At 36.8% G+C, this 21,253-nt stretch overlaps 1 protein-coding gene across 1 annotated transcript in view; it reads right to left on the bottom strand.

The window, feature by feature from the left end:
- TMEFF1 (transmembrane protein with EGF like and two follistatin like domains 1) overlaps positions 1–21,253 on the bottom strand; it is a 361,275-nt gene that overhangs the window by 199,179 nt on the left and 140,843 nt on the right. The window contains exon 3 of the mRNA XM_053714586.1: positions 8,842–8,971. Coding sequence (XP_053570561.1) covers positions 8,842–8,971 — 130 coding nt within the window. The remainder of the gene's footprint in view (positions 1–8,841; positions 8,972–21,253) is intronic.

Genomic DNA, 21,253 nt, shown 5'->3' with positions numbered 1-21,253 from the left:
ATGTGCGCGCGTGCGCGATCGCGCATTAGCTGGCACTGACACTGACACCAATGAGGAGGGAAGAGGGGGGGGGGGGGAATATTTTTTTAAAAAATAATATAAAAGGATCTGGGAGGGGGAGGGGGATAGGGGTATTGTGGGGGGCTGCTACACTACAGAAAAAATAAAAAAAAGCAAAAGAACAAAAAACACTTGTTTTTGGGGCAAATTGGGTACTGGCAGACAGCTGCCAGTACCCAAGATGGCCGCAATTAGATAGGGGAGAGGGTTAGAGAGCTGGGGGGGGGGGATCATGGAGGTTGGGGCTAAGGCAGGAGTCCATCACAGCTAAAATATTTTATTTTTTTTATAAAAAAAAAAAAAAACTCCTTTTATTTAGTACTGGCAGACTTTCTGCCAGTACTTAAGATGGCGGGGACATTTGCGGGGTGGGGGAGGCAAGAGAGCTGTTTGGGAGGGATCAGGGGGTGGGATGTGTCAGGTGGGAGGCTGATCTCTACCCTAAAGCTAAAATTAACCCTGCAAGCTCCCTACAACCTACCTAATTAACCCCTTCACTGCTGGGCATAATTTACGTGTGGTGCGCAGCAGCATTTAGCGGCCTTCTAATTACCAAAAATCAGTGCCAAAGCCATATAAGTCTGCTATTTCTGAACAAAGGGGATCCCAAAGAAGCTTTTACAACAATTTGTGCCATAATAGCACAAGCTGTTTGTAAATAATTTCAGTGAGAAACCTAAAATTGTGAAAAATGTAAAGTTTTTTTTTTATTTGCTCGCATTTGGCGGTGAAATGGTGGCATAAAATATACCAAAATGTGCCTAGATCAATACTTTGGGTTGTCTTCTAACAAAAAATATATACATGTCAAGGGATATTCAGGTATTCCTGACAGATATCAGGGTTCCAATGTAACTAGCGCTAATTTTGAAAAAAAGTGGTTTGGAAATAGCGAAGTGCTACTTGTATTTATGGCCCTATAACTTGCAAAAAAAGCTAAGAACATGTAAACATTGGGTATTTCTAAACTCAGGACAAAATTTAGAAACTATTTAGCATGGGTGTTTTTTGGTGATTGTAGATGTGTAACAGATTTTGGGGGTCAAAGTTAGAAAAAGTGTGTTTTTTTTCCATTTTTTCCTCATATTTTATTATTTTTTTTGTAGTAAATTATAAGACATGATGAAAATAATGGTATCTTTAGAAAGTCCATTTAATGGCGAGAAAAACTGTATATAATATGTGTGGGTACAGTAAATGAGTAAGAGGAAAATTACAGCTAAACACAAACACAGCAGATATGTAAAAATAGCCATTGTCATTAAGGGTAAGAAAATTGAAAAATGGTCCGGTCATTAAGGGGTTAAATACTATAATGATTGGAAAAAAAAAAATGCCCTGTTATGGTGAAACTTCTGCATGTGCTGGAATCAAAATTTAAACATAATAGTGAAAAAAGGACATGTTCTCATTTGATATAGTATTGCAATTGTATAGCTATCGACCCACAAAGGGGCTAAACACATCAGTAAAGTACCACTCGGGAGCCACAGAGAACTGTTTGTCCTGAGCGGAAACTGCTGCACACCGGTTGCACCCCTTGTTCCCCATCTGACTGATGCGACAAGTGAAGCTGATTGGGTCAGCGGCAGTTTCTGCTCAGAACTAACAGTTCTCTGCTGCCCCCAACCATTACCATTAACTATGTGTTTTTAACCCCTTTGCAGAGATATATATATATATATATATATATATATATATATATATATATATATAAATTATTTTATTTTATTCCCCCTCCCAAAAAAAAGGTGGTACCACTAGCAACAACAATGTACATACTGATTGCTTGATGAGTGCAGGAGCTCATTAATATCTGTACCAGCCCAAGAAATTAAGATACATTTACTCAATAAGTATTTCAATGGATATGTCCTTGGACTGCATAACAAAACAATTGAGCATTAGAGTCCTGGGACTCAGTCGTACACATTTCATGCACTTCCTGTTAGTTTCCCATTAAATTAAAACGACTAAAGTCAAAATTAAACTTCTTGATTCAGATAGAGCACACAATATTAAACAACTTTCCAATTCCCATCTATTATCTAACTACACAATCTTTTTATATGAACACTTTCTGAGGCACCAACTGAGCATGTGCAAGAACTCAAAGAATATATGTAAATATGTTTTGTGATTGGCTGATGGCTGTCACATGAAAGAAAAATAAAACTAACCGATATTTTTTTAGAAAAAAATATGCACATTCTAACTGTGCTATTGAAAATATTTAACACATAGTTAAAGTCTGATCTGGAGCAGCAATATATATTGACTCCTTCTTAACTGGATACAGGCTAGCGACTGGCAACTCCGCAAATACACAGCTTGTGACTGGCTCACCAGCTTGTGTTCAACTCAGTATCAGCAATGTGTTGCATAATGAGCTGACTTTAACAATGTGTTTATCCACATTGCACTGGTTAAACGGCTTGCAACTGGGTAATTAGAAAATGCGCATATATCAGAGCAGGTTTGTTTATTGCAATTATATGTACTGCTATTCAATATGCATTGATTCTTTAAATGTGCCTTTAAAGGACCAGTCAACACATTAGATTTGCAAAATCAACAAATGCAAGATAATAAGACAATGCAATAGCACTTAGTCTGAACTACAAATGAGTAGTAGATTTTTTTATAACAAATTTCAAAGTTATGTATATTTCCACTCCCCTTGTACCATGTGATAGCAATCAGCCAATCACAAATGCATATACGTATAGCCTGTGAATTCTTGCACATGCTCAGTAGGATCTGGTGACTCAAAAATGGTAAATATAAAAGAATCTGCACATTTTTTTAATGGAAGTCAATTGGAAAGTTGTTTAAAATTACATGCTGTATCTGAATCATGAAAATTTAATTTAACCTGAGTGTCCCTTTAATAAAGCAGAAGACAAGTCCCAGAGATAAAAGTTATAAATGTTATGTGTGGAATGAAGCAATCAAGAAATGGTCAAGAACTTAATTGAAAAACAGATGACAAATCACATTGATGCCTGTTGCAGATAGGGTTGCCAGGTGACCAGTATTCAACCCCACAGCCAAGTATTTTATCAAGCTGTCCAGTAAAAGCGTCACAAAAATAATGCACACTTAGATGTCCAGGTTTTTTTTTAAAAAATCTCTAAGTGCTAGTTAAAGGGACAGTATACCTGCATGTAATAGACACTACTGTAAAGAAGCATATGCACAGATAGTGATATAAAAATCCAGTATAAAACCGTTTAAACTTACTTCTAAGCTCCCAGTTTAGCACTGTTGAATAGGTTAGCTAGAACACCCCCTTAAAGTGGTTCTATAGCAAAAAAAAACAGACACTCCCCCTCCTCTGCATATGAAAAGACCCTTTACACAAACAGGGGCAAGCTGGAGTAGGTATACAACAGTCTACTTCTACAACTTTGGGCTTGGTTAGGAGTCTGAAAATCAGTGCAATTTTATTTAAAAATAAGCAAAACTATACATTTAAAAAACAAAAAACCCTGTATGGGCTTTATAAATGAATTATCTACAAAATATTTATGCAAAGAAAAATCTAGTGTATAATGTCCCTTTAAGTGTAAGAGGCCTCCTATGATTTAACACATTACAAAAATGGAGCAGAAATAAGGGAGGAGCAATCAAGGAGGGGGTCAAATTACTTCTATTTATGTGTGTTACTTTCAGCCAAACACCTAAAATGATTAATGTGCATGTTACTGGCAGCCAAGGGATAAAATGATTGCTCGGTTGTGAAAAAAATATGCATGGCCGTTCAAAAGTGAGAGCTAAGATAAAGCATTTGAGAGGTCATTGTCTGATCCAACCTACCATCATGCCTGGCCATTGACTGATTGTCCAGTTTTTGTGTGGAGGACAGCTGGCATCCCTAGTTACACACTACTCATATCAGCATTAAGGAACATAGCTTAAAGGAACAGTTCACCCAAAAAATGTGATCCAGTTATTTCCCAAATTATCATCATAATGTCACATCTTTACTTTTGTCCATTCAGGCATGAAATACTTTTGTAGTAATGTATGGCTTCATATGAAGTTTAACATTATAATTAAAAAAGGGACATACAAGGCAAAATTAAACGCTTATGGTTCCAATAGAACATGCATATTTTCAATCTATTTCAAAACTCAAAATTGGATGCCCCTTATAAAGACCTAGATTACAAGTATAGAACAACTGATATAACATGTGATGAGTTATTTTGCGCTTGGTTTTGCACAAACAATAACACTTGGGTGCCGATTTATCAAGGTCCGAATGGCCCCTGATGCCCCTGTTTCCACGCAAGCCTTCAGGCTCGCCGGAAACAGAAGTTATGAAGCAGCGGTCTTAAAGGGACAGTCTAGGCCAAAATAAACTTTCATGATTCAGATAGAGCATGCAATTTTAAACAATTTTCCAATTTACTTTTATTACCAATTTTGCTTTGTTCTCTTGGTATTCTTAGTTGAAAGCTTAATCTAGGAGGTTCATATGCTAATTTCTTAGACCTTGAAGGCCACCTCTTTTCAGAATGCATTTGAACAGTTTTTAACCACTAGAGGGTGTTAGTTCACGTATTTCATATAAATAACTGTGCTCGTGCACGTGAAGTTATCTGGGAGCAGGCAGTGATTGGCTAAACTGTAAGTCTGTCAAAAGAACTGAAATAAAGGGGCAGTTTGCAGAGGCTTAGATACAAGATAATCACAGAGGTTAAAAGTATATTATAACTGTGTTGGTTATGCAAAACTGGGGAATGGGTAATAAAGGGATTATCTATCTTTTAAAACAATAACAATTCTGGTGTAGACTGTCCCTTTAAGACCGCTGCTCCTTAACTGGTCTGCTGCCTCTGAGGCTGCGGTCTGCAATCCTAAACGATCGGTCTGATTGACACCCCCCTGCTAGCAGCCGATTGGCAGCGAATCTGCAGGGGGGCGGCATTGCACAAGCAGTTTACAAGAACTGCTTGTGCAATGATAAATGCAGACAGCGTATGCTGTTGGCATTCATCGATGTCTGTCGGACATGATCCACTGAGCGGATCATGTCGGACAGACCGATAATAAATTGGCCCCTTGATCTGGTATTACAAGTTGTTAGTTAAATATTTAAATGGATATGGAAGTCAAAATTAGACTTTTAAGGTGCCATTAGGGCATGCTATATTAAAAACGTTTCACTTTTCTGTTATCAAATTGACTTCCTGCTCCAGGTATCCTTTGTTGAAAAAAATTGCTGGGCTCAGGAGCTGCAATGCACTACTGGAAGCTAGCTAGTAAGAGCTGACTACACACATATGCCCCTTGTCATTGGCTTACCCGATATGTTAAAGGGACACTGAACCCAAACATTTTTCTTTGGTGATTCAGATAGAGCATTCAATTTTAAGCAACTTTCTAATTTACTCCTATTATCAAATTTTCTTCATTCTCTTGGTATCTTTATTTGAAATGCAAGAATGTAAGTTTAGATGCTGGCCCATTTTTGGTAAACAACCTGGGTTGTTCTTGCTGATTGGTGGATAAATTCATCCACCAATGAACAAGTGCTTTCCAGGGTTCTGAACCAAACAAATAGCTTAGAAGCATTCTATTTCAAATAAAGATACTAAGAGAACAAAGAAAGTTTGATAATAGGAGTAAATTAGAAAGTCGCTTAAAATTGCATGCTCTAGAGTCTATCTGAATCATGAAAGAAAAAATTTGGGTTCAGTGTCCCTTTGAGCTAACTACCAGTAGAGTGTTGCTGTCTGGAGCTAACAGTATTTAAACCGAGTAGGTTCTTCGGATATCTTAAAACTAAAAGTGTGATGTATTGAATAACCAGGCTTATTTTGACAAATACAAGGAAAAAACAAAAGGGCGCCTCATGCTGTAGACTATGTGAATTGTGAAACAAATAAAAAAAAAATCCCAAATGGGTGCACTCACAAGTGAGATGGCATTATAGGGCCCCATGCATTAACCCCTTAAGGACCGGGCATTTCAGACTAAAATTTCCCCAAACGACCAGAGCATTTTTGCCATCACTACATTTAAACAGAAATAGAGCCTTTTTTATATTTACCTATCAAAGCTATATATATATTTTAGTAGACAACCCAAAGTATTGATCTAAGCCCATTTTGGTATATTTCATGCCACCATTTCCGGCGTCTCAGAGGTGGCGGAGAGTATAAGAAGCAACGGTCTGACATTGCGGGAAACAGGTTCACATGTGCGAACCTGCCTCACAAGGGCTCCAGAGCAGCTTATGCTACTTCGTACATGGATCCCATATAGATGAATAGTGCAAACTTTGAAAAGCTATAGTATATTGCAATTCTGAGATCAAATTTAAACAAAAGTGTTTTTTAAGATTGCATGGGGAAAGCGCTGTTTTTTTAGCCAGTACAGTAAATGGCACTTACAAAACAACTGTACTGTTACTACTGCATAAAAACTAAGTTCCTATCATCTCACAGGCAGATATTTTCATTTTCAAATTTTTATATTTTGCGAAATGCAACAATTATATGCATTTTATCACCCTCTTTTACGGAAAATATTATAACAATATTTCTTTAAACAAATGTTTTATTCGCTATTTGATTATCAAATCTTGATTTTGTTAACATAATATTTTAAAATTATACTAATTATACTTTTTTTTAGAATAAACAGTAAGGTGTAGATTTATTATGCTGCGGATGGAAAAGTTAAGCAGCAATCGAAAGACCGCTACTCCTTCATCCACCATCTCTGAGGTGGCGGACTACAATCATCCTGATCTGATACGATCGGGATGATTGACACCCACTGCTAGCGCCGATTGACCAGAAATGCTTGTGCAATGTATATTTGAGCATAACTTTACTTTTAAGTGTATTTATATTGTGTTTAATGCAATTTTTTTCTTCTCCTACGCAAGCTCTCAAATCGTGCTAACCTGATCACACTATTTCCATAGCAGGCAAAAAGCCAATACAAAGCCGATATCGCTCACACGCAACAGTTAGTGTGCTCCTCATAATCTAGCCCAACATGTTTAATTATGCACAATTAGAATAACTTTGCAATTTACTTTAATTATTTATTTTGCCTCACTTTCACTGTAGTGTTTCCATCCCCCCAGAGAGGCTGCATTGTATTCCTCAGAAGATGACAAATCACTGCAGGAGCTTGTTTATAACTCTACTTAATAGGCCAATGTATTAAAGGAATAAAAAGGTCAACATTGAAAAGTGCATGGGTGCATTTCAATTTGAATTAGAAACATTTTGCAATATACTTTAATCAGCAAATATGCTTCTAGTAAAAATGATTACTGTTATTCAGAAGCATACGCACATATGCTGTAAGTGCCCCATACACCTTCTCAGGGAGTCAGTAGTGTATGACACAAATTAAAGGACCAAAACAGTAGATTTGCATAATCAACAAATGCAAGATAACAAGACAATGCAATATCACTTAGTCTGAAGTTCACGAGTAGTAGATTTTTTTTCTGACAATTTTAAAAGTTATGTATTTTTCCACTCCCCCTGTACCATGTGACAGCCATTAGCCAATCACAAATGCATACACGTACCATGTGACAGCCATTAGCCATTCACAAATGCATACACATTTATTCTGTGACTTCTTGCACATGCTCAGTAGGAGCTGGTGACTCAAAAAGTTTAAATATAAAAAGACTGTGCACATTTTGTTAATGGAAGTAAATTGGAGAGTTGTTTAAAATGGCATGTTCTCTCTGAATCATGACAGTTTAATTTTGATTGAGTATCCCTTTAAGTCTTCGCTAATGCAATACACATCACCGCCAGCTCTCTGTGCTTGAAAACTGGTTCAATATGGAACTATATTGCATAAATGCTTCTATTTAAAACGGAAATGTACCTATGACCCTTCTACCCCTTTAAAATAAACAACATCCAAAGGCATTTTAGTAAATAAATTCTAATGCATCAGTAAAAAATTACATTTACAGCCCTTTTACTTTGTGTGAGAAGATTGCCAAAGAAAAGATGACAGTCATTTTATTTACAGCATTCACAGACAAAAGTGTCTATAATATGGAAGGAAAGAGGGAGGAACAGATATACTTTGGTGCATGGGTAACAGAGATATTAAAGAGATATTAAACTCAACATTTTAATTTAAATTGAGGAAAGCAAAGCAACACTGGAATATACATTCAATATTTATTGTGATGAGAGTGGGAGGTGACATCACTGGATGGGGGCGGGGCTTATAGCAGTTATTGTCTATGTCGCAGTTACTAAGTTAGATCTGTTGTGCAAGCTGTATACTTCTATGCTCTGCAATAATATAGCGTTGGACCTTCTATGCTGTGTCCTGCATCTCATACAATTTATTTTCCATGTTTTTGCTGTAACATAACTCAAAAAGTTTGTTTGTTTTTCTCCCTTCTGAAACGCTATAGTATGATTTAATTTACCTAAGCCTGCAATATTTTACACAGTGATTGGTTAGCTCAGTTTACTAGCTAATTTGCATATGACTCTTATTGGCCAAAACAAAAGAGACCAGGAACAGAAATTCCATAAGATTTTTCAAGATGTATATCCCTGAACTTCTCTCATCTGGCAAAACCTTATACATTGTGCTAACAAAATGATTTAAAAACATTTTTATAGATGCTTTGTAATAAGCATTGTTATGCTATGAGTTTAATGTCCCTTTAATGTTCTATTCATTTCATCATGATGAGAGTCTTTAAGAGCTTATAATATGCAACACTGTATAACTAAATACAATAAGTCCATGCTGTAAATATCTTACCAGAATAGCAGGGTCCTTTTGCTACTACAGTTAAATCTTTCTGTTGCTTACAAGCAGACCTTCTAAGGAAGCATTCATTTTGGTAAGTGTCTCCATTCGATCCACACACTGGAACATAATTGGTGTGGCACTGAGAAAGGAATGTAAAAAATAAATTAATTAAAGGCAATCAAATATTTATAGTACAGAATAATCCCTGGTGCTTTTTTACCAGCTTTCTAGTGACTCTGCTTGGCATTAAAAACACAGTAAACACTATGTACTGCTTTAAGTATAGTAGGATTACATTGTCCTTACCTCATGAATTGTTGTATAAAGTATTATTTAACTCACTCTGGTGTTTCTTACAGACTGTACTGCCAATCACCTTTACAGAGCCTTTTTTTAATTTAATGGATATTGGCAGACCAGCCAATCAGATGCTATAGTGCCCACTTCATAAATTGTAACAGAAGTGCTGAGTGCCATCTGTGTGACTTTGCAGCTGGAAGGGTGCTCCCTTTCCAGTCTAAGAGGTGGGAAGTATGGCATCTTATTGGCTGTACCACCTGCCTATAGTTGGGGGAAAATGACTCTATATAGATAGATATATAAATAGATAGAAATGTTTCAAGACCTTTCCCCAGTTGAACACCCACTTTGACTATTATAGCATCTTTTTTTTTTTTTAATTTGGCTTCCTCAGTTCACACTTCAAAAAGCAAAATTATTCTATATTTTTATAAAAATGTGTGAAAGTGAGGATATTACACTTTTAAACTATGAAACATGTTTTCAAATATTTGAATATTAACTTATTATCGCAATTAAATGTTTGGACTTCATAAAAATGTTACGCTTACTGACACAGAATGATATGAAAAGCGTCAACATGCAGCTCATGAATTGAGCTTATTAGACATTAAAGGGACATTAAACACTTAGGTCCAGATTACAAGTGGAGTATTATTTAGCACGGCTATTCGAGCGTTAACTCCGCTAAAAGTAAGCTTTATGCACACGTCAGATAGCGCTCGTATTACAAGTTGAAAGTAAACAGTTTTTGCTTGCATGCTAACCCAGCATAAAAAGCCAAACATAGAATATTGCGTGCAATAACGTAAAGTAGTCTATGGAGCAGAAACAGAGGCAAAAAAAACCTTACACCCTTCTCCCACGCAAACCCGATTGCATATTCTCAACATGAGAATATAAATAATTCAAAATCCAATGTTCTTCACATAGAAAAATATGTTCTTTTTATTTATTCATAAATACATATTTCTACATACAGGTGAAACTCGAAAAATTAGAATATCGTGCAAAAGTTAATTTATTTCACTAATGCAACCTAAAGGTGAAACTAATATATGAGATAGACTCATTACATGCAAAGCAAGATAGTTCAAGTCGTGATTTGTCATAATTGTGATGATTATGGCTTACAGCTCATGAAAACCCCAAATCCACAATCTCAGAAAATTAGAATATTACATGCAATCAATAAAACAAGGATTGTACATAGAACAATATCGGACCTTTGAAAAGTATAAGCATGCATACTGTATGTACTCAGTGCTTGGTTTGGGACCCTTTTGCAGCAATTACTGCCTCAATGCGGTGTGGCATGGAAGCTATCAGCCTGTGGCACTGCTGAGGTATTATGGAAGACCAGGAGGCTTCAATAGTGGCCTTCTGCATTGTTCGGTCTCATGTCTCTCATCTTTCTCTTGGCAATGCCCCATAGATTCTCTATGGGGTTCAGGTCAGACGAGTTTGCTGGCCAATCAAGCACAGTAATCCCATGGTCATTGAACCTGGTTTTGGTGCTTTTGGCAGTGTGGGCAGGTGCCAAGTCCTGCTGGAAAATGAAGTCAGCATCCCCATAGAGCTTGCCTGCGGAAAGGAAGCATGAAGTGCTCCAAAATCTCCTGGTAGACAGCTGCATTGACCCTGGACTTAATGAAGCACAGTGGACCAACACCAGCAGATGACATGGCTCTCCAAATCAACACAGACTGTGGAAACTTCACACTGGACTTCAAGCATATTGCAGTGTGTGCCTCTCCATTTTCCTCCATACTCTGGGTCCTTGGTTTCCAAATGAGATGCAAAGTTTGCTCTCATCAGAATAGAGGACTTTGGACCACTGAGCAACAGACCAGGTCTGTTTTTCTTTAGCCCAGGTAAGACGCTTCTGACGTTGTTTGTTGTTCAGGAGTGGCTTGACAAGAGGAATACGACATTTGAAGCCCATGTCCAGGATCCGTCTGTGTGTGGTGGCTCTTAATGCACTCACTCCAGCCTCAGTCCACTCCTTGTGAAAGTCCCCAACACTTTTGAATGGCCTTTTCCTGACAATCCTCTCCAGACTGCGGTCATCCCTGCTGCTTGTGCACCTTTTTCTTCCACACTTTTCCCTTCCACATAACTTTCTATTGATGTGCTTTGATACAGCACTTTGGGAACATCCAACTTCTTTTGCAATTACCTTTTGAGGCTTTCCCTCCTTATGGAGGGTGTCAATGATGGTTTTTTGCACAACTATCAGGCCAGCAGTCTTTCCCATGATTGTGATTCCTACTGAACCAGACTGAGAGACCATATAAAGGCTCAGGAACCCTTTGCAGGTGTTATGGCTTAATTAGCTAATTAGAGTGGGACACTTTGAACCTAGAATATTGCACCTTTTCACAATATTCTAATTTTCTGTGATTGTGGATTTGGAGTTTTCATGAGCTGTAAGCCATAATCATCACAATTATGACAAATCACGGCTTGAACTATCTTGCTTTGCATATAATGAGTCTATCTCATATATTAGCTTCACCTTTTAGGTTGCATTAGTGAAATAAATGAACTTTTGCATGATAATCTAATTTTTCGAGTTTCACCTGTATACCTAATGGTATTTTAGTACAATATATATTTATACCTATATATATATATATATATATATATATATATATATATATATATATATATATATATATACATGATGATATATAGGTATATATATAAATATACAGGAATATCTATTAATAAATACATAGAACATATTCTGTTATCTGAAGAACATTGGAATGTGAAATATTTCCAGTTTAACACTTTATTAAATATGAATATTGCATAAATATGCTTTTTCATGTTTTCATTTACCTAACTGCAAAGGGCTCCCATGCACTATATATATATATATATATATATATATATATATATATATATATATATATATATACACAGTGGGGCAAAAAAGTATTTAGTCAGCCACCAATTGTGCAAGTTCTCCCACTTAAGAAGATGAGAGAGGCCTGTAATTTTCATCATAGATATACCTCAACTATGAGAGACAAAATGTGGAAACAAATCCAGACAATCACATTGTCTGATTTGGAAAGAATTTATTTGCATATTATGGTGGAAAATAAGTATTTGGTCACCTACAAACAAGCAAGATTTCTGGCTCTCACAGACCTGTATCTTCTTCTTTAAGAGGCTCCTCTGTCCTCCACTCATTACCTGTATTAATGGCACCTGTTTGAACTAGTTATCAGTATAAAAGACACCTGTCCACAACCTCAAACAGTCACACTCCAAACTCCACTATGGTGAAGACCAAAGAGCTGTCAAAGGACACCAAAAACAAAATTGTAGACCTGCACCAGGCTGGGAAGACTGAATCTGCAATAGGCAAGTTGCTTGGTGTGAAGAAATCAACTGTGGGAGCAATAATTAGAAAATGCAAGACATACAAGACCACTGATAATCTCCCTCGATCTGGGGCTCCATGCAAGATCTCACCCCGTGGGGTCAAAATGATCACAAGAACGCTGAGCAAACATCCCAGAACCACACGGGGGGACCTAGTGAATGACCTGCAGAGATCTGGGACCAACGTAACAAAGGATACCATCAGTAACACACTATGCCACCAGGGACTCAGATCCTGCAGTGCCAGATGTGTCCCCCTGCTTAAGCCAGTACATGTCCAGGCCCGTCTGAAGTATGCTAGAGAGCATTTGGATGATTCAGAAGCAGATTGGGAGAATGTCATATGGTCAGATGAAACCAAAGTAGAACTGTTTGGTAGAAACACAACTCGTCGTGTTTGGAGGAGAGAGAATGCTGAGTTGCAACCAAAGAACACCATACCTACTGTGAAGCATGGGGGTGGCAACATCATGCTTTGGGGATGTTTCTCTGCAAAGGGAACCGGATGACTAATCCGTGTACATGAAAGAATGAATGGGGCCATGTATCGTGAGATTTTGAGTGCAAACCTCCTTCCATCAGCAAGGGCATTGAAGATGAAACGTGGCTGGGTATTGAGCATGACAATGATCCCAAACACACTGCCTGGGCAATGAAGGAGTGGCTTTGTAAGAAGCATTTCAAGGTCCTGGAGTTGCCTAGCCAGTCTCCAGATCTCAACCCCATAGAAAACCTTTGGAGGGAGTTGAAAGTCCGTGTTGCCCAGCGACAGCCCCAAAACATCACTGCTCTAGAGGAGATCTGCATGCAGGAATGGGCCAACATACCAGCAACAGTGTTTGACAACCTTGTGAAAACTTACAGAAAACGTTTGACCTCTGTCATTGCCAACAAAGGATATATAACAAAGTATTGAGATGAACTTTTGATATTGACCAAATACTTATTTTCCACCATAATATGCAAATAAATTATTTCCAAATCAGACAATGTGATTGTCTGGATTTGTTTCCACATTTTGTCTCTCATAGTTGAGGTATATATATGATGAAAATTACAGGCCTCTCTCATCTTCTTAAGTGGGAGAACTTGCACAATTGGTGGCTGACTAAATACTTTTTTGCCCCACTGTATATATATATATATATACACATATAAATACATAAATGCATACATATATATATATATATATATATATATATATATATATATACACATACATGCACATCTTTAGACATGTACAGTACAGGTGGCCCTCGGTTTACAACGGTTCAATTTACACCGTTTCAGAATAACAACCTTTTTTTTCCAGTCATGTGACTGTTATTGAAAAGCATTGAGAAGCAGTGCATTTATTAAAATAGCCAGTAGGTGGAGCTGTCCGCTTGTGTTGCAGCAAAGCCAAGCAACCTGAAATTAATCAGTTTAACCAGACCTGAGCTATCGAGCAGATTTCAAAGGAACGAGATCTTCCTGTCTATAAATCAGTCCAGATTGGAATGCATAGAAAGAACTGTTTGCAGGAAAAATGCAAGTGAAGTCTGTGTAGTGTGATTATTTTATTAGGTTTATAATGCTGTTTAGCATTTAAAGTCTTTATTTCACAGCTTTAAACATAATGTATTAGGTGTTACTTGTGACAATTTTGAGAGGGGCCTGGAACCTAAATCCCTCACTTCCCATTGATTTACATTATAAACTGGGTTTCAATTTACAATGGTTTCGATTTACAACCATTCCTTCTGGAACCTAACCCCGGCGTAAACTGAGGGCTACCTGTATATGTATGTATCTCTATGATAAAGCCCTTTGCCTGCCTTTTTTTCTAGCTGCTGAGACCTTGGGGCCTATTTATCAAGCTCTGTATGGATTTTGATGCCATGTTTTTCTGGCGAGCCTTCAGGCTCACCAGAAACACAAGTTATGAAGCAGCGATCTAAAGACCACTGTTCCATAACCTGTCCATCTGCTCTGAGGTGGCGGACAGAAATCAACCCGATTGAATACTATCGGGTTGATTGACACCCCCTGCTGATGAATCTGCAGGGGGCGGTATTGCACCAGCAGTTCAGTTCACAAGAACTGCTGGTGCAATGATATACGCTGTCGGCATTTATCGATATGCGGCAGACATGATCCGCAATATCGGATCATGTCCATCCGCAAAATAATAAATCGTTCCCCTCATATCTTTGAGCACTTATAACTTTTCTATGTAATTTTTTTAAATAATATTTATTAGGTGTTATTATGCGTGTAAGTGTACTTTTTTAAATATTTTTGATGTGTTTTGTGACACTTTTTTGTTTCGCGAAACAGTTAACCAGAGCTCTGAGATCACGCTAACCTGATGTGCATTAACTTCAATTGTGCTCAAGCGATTGCGTTTACTTTCAACTTGTAATATGAGCAAAAACCTGATGAACACAAACACCCTCGATAAACCCCTTTTTTGCTCGCAAGTAACTATTAGCTCCACTTGTAATCTAGCCCTAAATACATTAATAAGCATTTAAACTATCTTCCATAATGGCAGCACCCATGATTAGAGAGAAATGTAAAAAATGTATTTAGTGTCCGTTTAATAAACAACAACCAAACATACAACAATTGATCAATTCTACTTATAGGTATTTGCATGTTAAATTAATCTAAACAGATGTTCTAGATGTTCTGGAATTATCACTGAAGTACATTGCATCTTCTGATTCAAAAACATGCATTTCCTAATGTCTAGAATACTGTTTTTAACGGGACAGAACATTCTAAATAACCTTTCAAAATTAAGATAGAGTTTAAAGCTTTAAAATACTTGCCAATTTACTTCTATTATCTAATTTGATTTTTTTCTCTTGGTATCCTCTGTTAAAGAGCAAACTTAGATTGGCTCATTGGAATTGCATGTGTCTTTAGCAATATATGGCAGTGTTTGCAACAATGTATAACACATCTACAAGACACTTGCATGCTCCTTCTTGGTAAGTTATGTATTTTTATTTAAATTAAAGGGCCACTGTAAGTAAATATTTTCTATGCCTGCTACTAACTAACTACCCCAAATACGCTTTTTATCAATAGCATTTCATTAACATATCTCTACCGTATATCAGAAATCTTGTCTGCAAATTTAATTGTTTTCCAAACCCACTCCGTGGGTATCCTTTGCTCTGTACCAATCCGTTTACAATACCTAGGTTTCAAAATGGCGCTTTAAACACAAAGTTATTGGTTTAAGTATTTTGAACACTCAGTACTGAAAATAGTGGGCAGGATAACGTGACATCATCGGCGAATAAAATATATAACTTTAGAACGTTATGAAACTTCGTTTTGGAGAAAATATAGGTCAGTAGGTTTTAATTAATGTTTATTAACTTTAATATGTTAGTTGTTTAGCTTAAAAATTATAACAGAAAGTAATCCTTTAAGAAAGTAGCTTTTTTGTGGCAACGTTTTTATTTTTAAAATATTTTTTAATGTATTACAGGGCTTGGGTTGTCTAGGGAGAAGGAGTCTTAGAGGTTATGTGGTTTTAGCATTTAGAGGGTTTAAGGATACTCTGTAGTGAATTCCTTGAGGGAGTAGCCCTTTGATAAGGGTTTGTATGTTTAGGGGTTCAAAGCAGTGTCTGGTGGTTTAAGGGTTAATTGTGGTGGGGTGTTTGGTGGCTTCAGGATAGTTATAGGTTTCTGGCAGTGTAGATGTGTGGGTATGGAGGTTTAGGAGATAACAGGGGTGGGGCCTCTGACTAATTAGGGGTTAATTGATACAAGGGATCCCAACACCCAGGCTTCAATGAAATAAAAATGTTATCCCTTGCATGCTACATGTGCTAATCAATGTGTGGTTAAGCAATATGCATGCAGTATTACATGCTTTGTACACAGTGACAGAATCTTATCAAAAAGAGAACATGCTTTTTTTTTAAGAACTTCCAATGCACTGAGAGAGAAAAAAATACATCTTCATAAGGGGCTTATACAATGGCCCCTCCCAAAAACTTTACCTTAGACCCCACCCTTGATTTTTCTATATTTATTTTTCACAGCTGAGCATTTATATAATCCCCATGGCTGCCACAAGCATACAAATAAATAATTTTACCCATTTGACTGTCAGTAAAGCCACAGTAGTGATTTGACCCTCTCTTGACTGGTAGTAGCACATACAGAACAGAAATATCACCATAGTGACTACATGAAACCGAAATAGAGTGGTGTTTAGCATCTCATTACTGCCAGTAACACATAAAACAGTGATTTTTGTATCCCCATTGGCTTCAAGCAACATTGAGTATGGCCCATAACATGCCATTCATGGTACTTTAAAATCTAGAGATTTAACTGTCCATTTGTTGCATGGATTTCGCCGGACTGCTCATTTACTGGACTGTCCAGATGATTACTGCACACTTTGAACATTATTTGCGGAATCTGTTGGCGCTCTACAAATACCTGATAATAATAATAATAATAATAATAATAATAATTCAATATATGCTTGTTCCTTTGGGGGTAGAATGATAAGTGCACATACAGGCTCTAGAAAGGTAATTTGGTCAATAGCTCACACCTGCTTTTACAGTAGTGTTAAATGATGGAGTGGGAAGTTAACTGCTGACAGAGTATAATCCATGAAAAATTACCAGTTACATGAAATATTTTACAGCATCTACAGAAGATGTGCCTTGTGTGAGGAAAAGCTTTTCTTGGCAACAAGGCAATAAACTACTATAATTATGCACCTGCAAAAGGTACAAAAAGAAACTTGGATGGATATAACAAAAAAAAAAGAAAGAAGAAAGTATGTGATGATAATTTTGTTATAATTGAGAACACATGGTATGCTCAATGCAGACAAGTGTACTTACAACATTAGCAAGAAAAAAATCTCATTCAAAGTCAAATTTCTTGAGATTAGATCAAGCTGTAAACAGACTTGGCAGCCAAAAAGTGAATAATATGGGCTGGCGAGATTTGTGATAAAACAATAGGTATGTAAGTTTCTCTCAGATGGATACAAACTTCTGAAATATGAGTCAGGTTGAAAAAGGAAACCCATACTTTTTACCCCACGTTGTTATTGCTGTATTGCAAATATAATGAAGACTAGTTTGCTATTCGCTATGTTTTGTAGTTGAACTTTTGTATACTTGGGCTTTCTATGCCTAAAGCGTCAACTGAATTAAATGCTCCTTAGCAGATATCTTTTTTTTTTCAAGACAGCCTGAAGTCTCATCTGGAGGCAATAGACTAGATCATCTCAAATAACTTCTACAGTAAAACAAATATCTCTAATTCCTGTTTTCCTATGGAGTGGATTCACAAGGATTTACAGAGCTGCAGCACAATTTATTGATTATGCTTCATCTGTGGCATTTAATTATTGTGGGACACTTCCCTGAGGCCCACCAATGATTTGTTGACGGGGCTGTGACAGGAGGGGCAGATCTGAAGGTCTATGGGTGGGAATGGGCAGATTTTTGGGAAGGGCTAAATAGTCTGTTGACGGGCTGGTTGGAGCTGTGGGAATCCTGCACAGAGAGGTGCTGTGAAAACAGAGTGATGATCACAGTTGGAGCAAACATTATGTTGGGGAGACCAGTGCCCCCCTGTGAAACCACTGTGCTTCATTTGTTTATATAGGTATTCAGACAGATATTACTTAGAGATAGTTACCAAACCTTAAAATTGTGTGCATTAGAAGCATATTTTAAATCTTTCTCACCCTAAACATAGCGTAGCAATAGACCATACACAGCACTAAGAGTAGGTGAAGTTAAAAACAAATTTATTAAAAAAGTTATAAAAATATACCACTCATATTGGTGCCAATAAAAGTTATGGCTAGTGGAGAAACAGTGCAACGCGTTTCTCAGTTAGATTGTTTCCTCAGGCATGTTTCTCATTAGATATTTACATCCTTATATAGGGCTACGCTACTAATGACCACAATGACCAACCCCCAACAATTAAGACAAGCAGGACCAATCAAAACCCGTCATTTGTGCACACCCACCCTGCTGCAATCGTATTATAAAAAATGTAGGCAGGTAACTCTGCCGAAACGCGTACATTTGCTTACAGTCACTAAGAGAAACGCATCTATTCTTCCACCCTGCATATTACAGGTTCATTTCGAGCTCTACAATCCAAGCAGAGCAAGATATATGAATAATTCCTGTGTGCGGTGTTCACATGCTAAATATAGCCACAGAGCTTCATTCTCATCTCACCTGTTTTTACGGCGGCACAAACAACAGGTTAATTTCTAGCTCACATACCATACTTGAGCTGGATATATGAATAATTCCTGTGTGCTTGCAGGTTACCTCTGGTTCTAACTACAATACTATGATCTATCTAAAGGACTGCTGAATAAAGAGCACCTTGTAAAGAATTTCTATCTACTTGGAGTTTAGAAAGAAAAGACGGACACTTGTTTATATTTCATCCACATTGTTGTTTTTCAAATCAGCTGAATTGCTCTTTTCCCTACGGGAGAGATTGGAGGACAGCGATCCGCTACTTGCAAGTATACTTTTATACTGTTAAAAAAATACTTGAGACTTTGTTTCTTTTTTTATATACCGGTATAAATTTTTCAAATAACACGCTACATTATAATCGTTGGATACGATTGGATCATCACGATTAGTCACATGACGTGACGTCACAATCCACGGATCACACGCTTCATTGTCTCTAACGGACACAAACATACGCTGTTGGTTTGTTGCTATTTCTTACAGACTTATCATCTGAAATCTCTATTTCTTACCCACATTAGTGCCCTTAATACTGGTTTGTTATATATTAGCACATTTATTGCAAAATCAAGTTTTTGTGTATTGTTGTTTTTAACTTAGCAATCGCTATTTTTAATATGTTGTGAATTTCACTTTTTTAGCCAACTATACATTATTCCTATATCAATATTAATTTATTTCCTTGATGCCGGCATCCTAGACTTATATGAGTCACCTGAATTTTATTTTATGTTATAATCATATGCTATATGTTTATTTTGTATACCCTGCTGACATTTATTTATTTTAAATTAAATCGACATTTTTATATCGTCACAATTAGTTTCTTTTTTAACATATATATTCAACATCTTGATTATTCTTGTTATTATACTATTATCACAGTCATATCATTTTAGGTTTGCTCCATCAAGAGCGCTTATCCCACACTTCCCCACTTTTTATCCAACTGTTTAAGTCTGTATTTGGAGATTATATCAGACTATTTAGGGATTTAAGCTTATACCTTTATAAGATAGCACTCGCACCACCCCCTCACTGTTTTGGAAAAAACCTACTATATGCCTTTTTCTTATGTGATAATGTGCTTGTGTGGGAGATAAATAATAAGGTGCATTGATGTTCTCCTTATCGGAGGATAATAATAATAAAGTACATTGATTTTCTCCTAACCGGAGGAAAATCTGCAATATGACCCACACTTGGGAAATGGCAAGAGAGTGCCATTTAGTTATTATGGTGACAAATAATATATATATATATATATATATATATATATATATATATATATATATATATATACAATAAAGAAGATAACTCAGAGTATATAAGAAATTAATTAGTGAGATACCTAAAGTGAATGCATGTATCTACTAATAATGGATGTGACTTAAATTATTAGTCCCAAAAAGTGATAGACCTCCTTAGGTCTAATCGTACTCAAGTGAATTAATAAATATAATTGTGAAGTGCAAAGAGTAAGTATAATACAAAAATATAAATATAATAGGAATAAATATATCTAGAAAATATATAAAAATATATTGATGAAGGACTGCACAGGAACTTATACAAACATTGATAGCCTTAGGCCTATTATAGAGAGTATAGAAAATGTATATAATAAAATAATTAAATGGAAATAATTTTAGTCACTATTCCCAGCAGCAGGGGGGATGCCACCAAACTCTGGTGTACAAATGAAGTACCCCATAACCCAATTGGTATACCTATCTGGGTAGACAACCATCAAAAAGACTACAGATGTACATCACAACTTATAAATAAAACTAAGATCATACATTACAACAATGTAACAGGAAATGGCAACCTTATAGTGTTCTAAAAGCCTCAAAAGATGGAACTATACAAACGCAGCCGAATCTATGACTTCGGGAAAAGTGTTTGGAATTTGAAGATCCAATATGTCTCCCTTTGTCTAAGTCGAATTAATCTATTATAATGATGACTACTGGGGACACTTTCTAGTGGGGTGATCTTAAACTGGCACCCACCTCTAATGCTCTTAGGGCAACAGTGTCTGGAGACACTGTGTTTAGGGGATTTTTTAATCACATTCCTCTGATGTTCACCCTATCTGAGTCGTACCTTTCTGCAGGTGCGTCCAATATATTGGATCCCACATGCGCATATAAGTGCATATATCACATAGCTAGAATCACATGACAGATACTCTGAAATGTGGTGTTGTTCGCCTGTCGTATTTGAGGTGATGGACGTTGTCCCATGCGTGATAAATTTACACATGTGGCAACGCCTATGTCCACATCTATAAGTACCATTGTTACTTGGTGTATTCCTAATTGTGTAATTCTGGTTCTTAGCCCCATTCTTTTGATGTTTTATACATTTTCTGGTCATCACCACCTTACTGGGTGCCAGTTTTTGCTTCAAAGTTGGAGCTCTCCTATATACAACCCTAGGTTGTGGGGT

The sequence above is a fragment of the Bombina bombina genome, chromosome 5, assembly GCF_027579735.1.
Source record: "Bombina bombina isolate aBomBom1 chromosome 5, aBomBom1.pri, whole genome shotgun sequence".
NCBI lineage: Eukaryota > Metazoa > Chordata > Amphibia > Anura > Bombinatoridae > Bombina > Bombina bombina.
Note: the sequence above shows the minus strand (reverse complement) of the source record. Positions and strands in the feature narration are given on the sequence as shown.